We start from the raw sequence: 6874 nt of genomic DNA on the forward strand, positions 1-6874 counted from the left end.
GGTTTGACCAAGACCCCGACCGCCACCGTTCAAGGCGTCTACCCTTCGCCTTTCATCCCCTCAGCACGGTACGGATAACTCCATAGTCCCTTTAAGACATAGCTGGGCGAACTCACTCATGAGGGCCCTCATGAGTGCCACTCACCCTCACCTCACGCCTTTGAGGTGAGGGTGAGTGAGGGTAAGCCCGCGATGAGGTCATCCGTGAGTGCACTCATGAGGTCTTACCCTCATGAGGTCTCCTGTGAGTGCACTCATGAGGTTTTGCCCCTCATGAGACCTCCTGTGAGTGCACTCATGAGGTCTGAGGGTCGCCAGGTCTGTGTGAGTGAAGTCACTGGAGAGGCCTGAGGGGTGTGAGGTCAGTATGAGTGCATTCAGAAATGAGGTCAAATGACGCATGCGAGACGTGCGCCAATTATGAAAGCACTCACACGTGAGGCATTCAACAAACCGAAGCCTATTGACGACGCCCAAAGCATGAGACCTATGGTGAGTGCACTCACCCTTAAATGTGAGCCCTCATACGGTTTAACACTTAATCAGTTGTAAAACCGTATGAAGGCTCTCATATGACTGACAGCAGTGAAACACATTATAATGGGTTTTTACTTTTTTATGTGTGTGGGGTGGACGGTTTATCTATTATTGATAACGAAAAAACTAGAAGGAAAGGTATGCAGGGGCCGCTTTGCTGTGTTTGCGGCGCAGCCATCTGAAAAGTGTATATTAAATAAGAAGGAGGAGACGTCCGTAAGGGTGGAGTGCCTAGTGTTTAATGAACGAGAAAGAACAATGGCGGCAGAATGCCTGCACCGCGAGCCCATGAGATGCGGGCCAGAACCCTTAACTTCTTTTACACTCCCCCAACGAGAAAGTGAAGAACCGATGACGGTGCAACGTGGTCAACGTGGCTTGCGGTCAAACTAGCCTGCTTCTAGTTTGTGGAGCAGCTGGATTGGTCGATTTATGGTGTGACCGTCAGGCAGCTTCAGCCTGCATGAGCGGATACATCCGTCTCCGCTGACCCTCACGTCTTGGACTCTGGCAAGGGGCCATAGCACGCGGGACTTCTCGTTAGAGACAAGGACAATGTCTCCTATCTTCACAGTGTCAGAGGCGAGAGGTTTGTAAATATGTGCGGATCTCAAGTACAAAATGTACTCCTTGATCCACCTGCTACGCAGTAAGTCGGTCATTCTCTCCATGTACCTCCAGCGCCGTCTCAGTTGCTCGGAGGTCGACTCGTTCCCAGTGGATAGCCCTTGCGACGGAATTGATGGCAGAGCGGTGAGCCTCTTGCCTACCAGAAAGTGAGCGGGTGTGATGACGGCAATGTCATCTGGATCTTCCGATGCGTATGCCAGGGGCCGGGAGTTAAGGACTGCCTCAAGCTGCACGATAACTGTTCCTAGGGCGTCGTAGTCGAGCGTGCTTCTTCCTAGTATTTTGCGCAGGCATGTCTTGATGCTGCGGATGAGGCGCTCCCAAAATCCCCCCCACCAGGCTGCCCTTTCCGCAATGAACTTCCAGGTGACCCGGTGGGAAGAAAGTAATCCGGTCACCGCTGGATGCTGAGAGAGCGCTGCCAGGCTTAGATCCCGTTGCGCTCGCTTGAACGTCCGAAAATTGTCGGAATACACCGTTCGTGGAAGTCCTCGGCGAGATATAAATTTCTGGAAGGCTTGTAGAAAGTCGTGCGCCGTCATTGACTTCGTGAGTTCAAGGTGAACGGCTCTCGTGATGGCACAGGTGAATATCAACAGGTAACACCTGCCGGCTTCATCTCCCTCGGGTGATCGGAAATGCAGAGGGCCGGCATAGTCGGTGCCCACTGTCTCGAACGGTGGCGAAGGAAGCACCCGATCCCTCGGAAGTGGTGCAGTAGGTTCCGAGCAGGCTCGTGCCCTCTCTCGTCGGCAAACAAGACAGCGGTGCAGGACCTTCCTCACAACCTGGCGGCCACGTATTACCCAATAACGCTCACGTAAGTCCGCCAAGGTTTCCTGAACGCCAGCGTGAAGAAGTCTGACGTGGGTAGACGACACCAGCAAGGCAGTGAAGTGGTGGTCTGCGGGAATGATGATCGGATACTTTAAGGGTTCGGAAAACTCGCCGTATTGCAGGCGTCCTTTCAGACGAATGATGTTGTTGTCGTCGTAGAAAACCGAAGTGCTCTTTAGTGACTTGTGATTGGTTGGCTTCGCACCGAAACGCTGGCGCTGGGCAATATGTATCCAGTAGGTCTCGGCCGCGGCCAATTCTTCAGCACTCACCGCCCCTTCCCTTTTATCCGTGTGGCTGCAGTTATGGAGAAATCGCTTCGTCCATGCTGTCACTCGAAGCAGCCGATGCAGCGAACCGAAGTCCGTAATATCGAGAAGGGGACTGTGCGTCGTGAGTGGCGCACAGCAGACCGTAGCCGGCTTCGCTTCCATCCGAACTTCGTCGACGATCATGTCAGATTGGTACCACAGGGGAGGCCAGTTGGCTCGATTAGAAAGCCACGATGGGCCGTGCCACCAGCAGACATCATCCAGCAAACGAAGACAATTTATGCCTCTGGTAAGCAGGTCCGCGGGATTGTCGCAACCAGGACAGTGTCTCCACTGCCGTGAATCTGTGATCTCCTGTATGTCGACTACTCGGTTCTTAACAAATGGTTTCCATTCCTGTGATGACCCATGAATCCAATGTAGTGCGACTTCAGAGTCAGTCCACAAAACTGCTTCTACCTCGGGCATGGATAGCGTGGCTCTGACGCACCTGAGCAGTCGTGCGGCAATGACAGCACCCATGAGCTCTAGTCTGGGTAGAGAAACATGCTTCACAGGAGCAACTCTGCTCTTAGCTAGCAGAAGGCTCGCCTCGGAGTGTGCCTTGTCTCGTTCGGTCACTAGATAAACAACAGCGCCATACGCTTTGGGGCTAGCATCGCAAAACACGTGCAGCGTTTTGGATGCTGCGGCAATTGATGCAGAGTCCGATAGCGTCCGAGGTATCGAAATTCGAGAGATCAGCGGAACTTCCTGGCACCAAGACAGCCACGTTCCCATCAGATCTTCGGGGAGACGATCATCCCATTGTATTTTGGAAAGCCAGATGCGCTGCAGTAAAATCTTGATCGTAATCACAAACGGCGCTATGTAGCCCAGTGGATCGTACACACGCGATGCCGTCTGCAGTACGCAACGTTTAGTGTCGGTCCTCTTTTCAAGAAACTCGGAGATTGACTTCAGGGAATAACGCAACTCGTCAGTGTCGACGTCCCAGACGAGCCCTAACACCTTCTTCAGCGATGTATCCGAGGCGGACGTTGTCCCATCCGCTTCGAAGGTACTGCGTAACGGTGCGCAGTTGCTGGTCCACTTTACAAGCTTCATACTGGCCGCTCGAAGGATCTGTCGTGCCTGATGGTATAGCGTTAGCGCCTCTTCAACAGTGTCCAATCCGACGACTAGGTCGTCGACGTAAAAGTGTGACGCAAGTAGCGAAGCAGTCGGAGTATACGTTGTCTCTACGGACTGTAAGTGATGACGTATGGTGGCTGCTAGTAGAAATGGGCTCGACTTGGCACCGAAAGGGACACGCGTCATCCTCCAAGTCTCAACTGACGGTAAAGGTTCGCCGTTCTTTGGAGTCGTCGAATACCAAAGGAAGCGTAACGAATCTCTGTCAGCCTCTTCCAACAGGATCTGCAGAAAAGCTTTTTCAACGTCCGCTGTTACAGCAATTCGAAAGGCTCGAAATTGTAGGAGGAGTTCCAGGACGTCAGGGTTCAAGTTTGGCCCTGCATGAAGCGTTTCGTTGCGCGAGAGACAACCGGGAGCCTTTGATGAGGCATCGAACACTATCCGAACCTTCGTTGTCTCTCGGTCCCTACGAATGACTGCATGGTGAGGCATGTAGTACAGTGGTCCTGAAACAACGGCGGGGTCAGCCATTCGCTCGGCATGATCGTTCGTCAGGTACTGTCGTATCGTTGAGTCGTACTCATCCATAACTGCTTGGTCGGAGAGCAATTTCTTCGTTATCCTTTGGAGTCTTTGTACCGCTAGGGCCTTGTTGTCACCCAGTAAGGAGCCTTTGCCCGGATCCCTTGGGAGCCGCACAACATATCGACCGCCGCACAGCTTGGCAGTCGCACGAAATTCTTGAAGGACAGTGCCATCTGTATCGTTGGATTGCTGCTGATCAATAATGCCGAGGTGTTCTAGCTCCCAAAATGCTTGCAACTGCAGATCAATCTGTCGGTCCGGTTCCTCTGTTTGCACGCCAATCCTCATCACTTCTACCTCATTCGCGGGTCTGAAGCGAAAAGCGCCCTGCACCGTCCACCCGAACAAGGTTTCTACTGCTACCAGGTCTTTCGACAATCGCAGGGTGTTTCCGGTGACGACCTTCCAGTAGTGATCGGATCCAATTAGAACGGAGATGACGCTGGAAGGGGCCGAAGGCTCATCTGCTAACTGGAGCCCCATTCTCTTGAGTTGACTGGATATGCCGGATGGCACGGATGGAAGCCCATCGGAACAGATGTGCTCGTACTCGATGGCGTTGATTACCACACTATGTGCAGAAGATTGGCTGTGCAGTGTGCACTGAACGCTGTTGTACTTTGTGCGGCGGGCGCTTTTGTTGCCCAAGGTGTGGATGGTTAAATCCTCGAAGCCTACCGAGTGACATCCGACGGCCAGTGAAACGTCACGCCGAACAAAGCTTCGCTGGCTTCCTCCATCCAGCAAAAGGCGGACGAATTGCTTGAGGCCGTTGGAGCCCTCGAGGCAGATGCGGGCTGTCTGTAGCAGAAAGTGTCTGTACTGACGCAGCCGACGAAGGACGAAGGACGTCTTAACTTCTTTTACAGTGTACATATAGGCATGGTGCAGTTTAAAGGGGTGGTGTGCACGTTTTTAGGAATTTCGTCTAGGTCGCACTGGGAACACAGCGAAGCATCCTAAGCTAACTGATTACTTGGCGATATAGTGCCAGCGACCCAACTACCGGCAGGATGCACTTTAAAGGGCTGGTGTGCACGTAACAATTTCATCTATGTCGCACTGGGAACACGTCAAAGCGTCCTGAGCCGACTGATTACTTGTTGATATGCTTCCAGCGACCCAACTACCAGCAGGATGCACTTTAAAGGACTGGTGTGCACGTTTTTAGGAATTTCGTCTAGGTCGCACTGGGAACACAGCGAAGCATCCTGAGTTGACTGATTACTTGGTGATATGGTTCCAATGACCCAACTACTGGCAGTATGCACTTTAAAGGGCTGGTGTGCACGTTTTTAGGAATTTCGTCTAGGTCGCACTGGGAACAGAGCGAAGCATCCTGAGTTGACTGATTGCTTCGTGATATGGTGCCAGCGTCCCAACTACCGGCAGGGCGCACTTTAAAGGGCTGGTGTGCACGTTTTTAGCAATTTCGTCTAGGTCGCACTGGTAACACAGCGAAGCGTCCTGAACTCACTGATTGCTTCGTGATATGATGCCAGCGACCCAACTACCGGCAGGATGCACTTTAAAGGGCTGGTGTGCACGTGTTTAGCAATTTCGTGTATGTCGCACTGGGAACACAGCGAAGCGTCTGAGCTGACTGATTGCTTCGTGATATGGTGTCAGCGACCCAACTACCGGCAGGATGTACTTTAAAGGGATGGTGTGCACGTTTTTAGCAATGTCGTCTATGTCGCGCTGGGAACACAGCAAAGCGTCCTGAACTGACTGATTACTTGGTGATATGGTTGTACCGACCCAACTACCGGCAGAATGCACTTTAAGGGGCTGGTGTGCACGTTTCTAGCAATTTCGTCTATGTCGCACTGGGAACATAGCGAAGCGTCCTGAGCTGACTGATTACTTGGTGATATGGTACCAGCGACCCAACTATCGGCAGGATGCACTTTAAAGGGCTGGTGTGCACGTTTTTAGCAATTTCGTCTATGTCGCACTGGGAACACAGCGAAGCGTCCTGAGCTGACTGATTACTTGGTGATATGGTGCCAGCGGCCCAACTACCGGCAGGATGCACTTTAAAGGGCTGGTGTGCACGTTTTTAGCAATTTCGTCTATGTCGCACTGGGAACAGAGCGAAGCGTCCTGAACTGACTGATTACTTGGTGATATGGTACCAGCGACCCAGCTACCGGCAAGATGCACTTTAAAGGGCTGGTGTGCACGTTTTTAGCAATTTCGTCTATGTCGAACTGGGAACACAGCGAAGCGTCCTGAGCTGACTGATTACTTGGTGATATGGTGCCAGCGGCCCAACTACCGGCAGGATGCACTTTAAAGGGCTGTGTGCACGTTTTTTAGCAATCTCGTCTATGCCGCACTGGGAACGCAGCGAAGCGTCCTGAGCTGACTGATTACTTGGTGATATGGTGCCACGACCCAACTACCGGCAGTATGCACTTTAAAGGGATGGTGTGCACGTTTCTAGCAATTTCGTCTATGTCGCACTGGGAACACAGCGAAGCGTCCAGAGCTGACTGATTACTTGTTGATATGGTGCCAACGACCCAACTACCGGCAGGATGCACTTTAAAGGGCTGGTGTGCACGTTTTTAGCATTTTCGTCGCACTGGGAATGCAGCGAAGCTTCTGAGCTGACTGATTACTTGGTGATATGGTTCCAGCGACCCAACTACTGGCAGGATGCACTTTAAACGGCTGGTGTGCACGTTTTTAGCAATTTCGTCTAGTCCGCACTGGGAAGACAGCAAAACGTCCTGAAGTCACTGATTGCTTCGTGATATGGTTGTAGCGACCCAACTACCGGCAAGATGTACTTTGAAGCGCTGGTGTGCACGTTTTTAGCAATGTCGTGTATGTCGCGCTGGGAATACAGCAAACCGTCCTGAACTTAC

General features: G+C 52.2%; 1 protein-coding gene across 1 annotated transcript; it reads right to left on the reverse strand.

Moving 5' to 3' along the window:
- Positions 1-926: 926 nt before the first annotated feature.
- On the reverse strand, positions 927-4874 carry LOC135384827 (uncharacterized). The gene has a single exon (XM_064614011.1). The coding sequence runs from the start codon at positions 4872-4874 to the stop codon at positions 927-929; it is 3948 nt and encodes a 1315-aa protein (XP_064470081.1).
- Positions 4875-6874: the final 2000 nt, after the last annotated feature.

This window comes from Ornithodoros turicata, chromosome 2 (genome assembly GCF_037126465.1).
Source record: "Ornithodoros turicata isolate Travis chromosome 2, ASM3712646v1, whole genome shotgun sequence".
NCBI lineage: Eukaryota > Metazoa > Arthropoda > Arachnida > Ixodida > Argasidae > Ornithodoros > Ornithodoros turicata.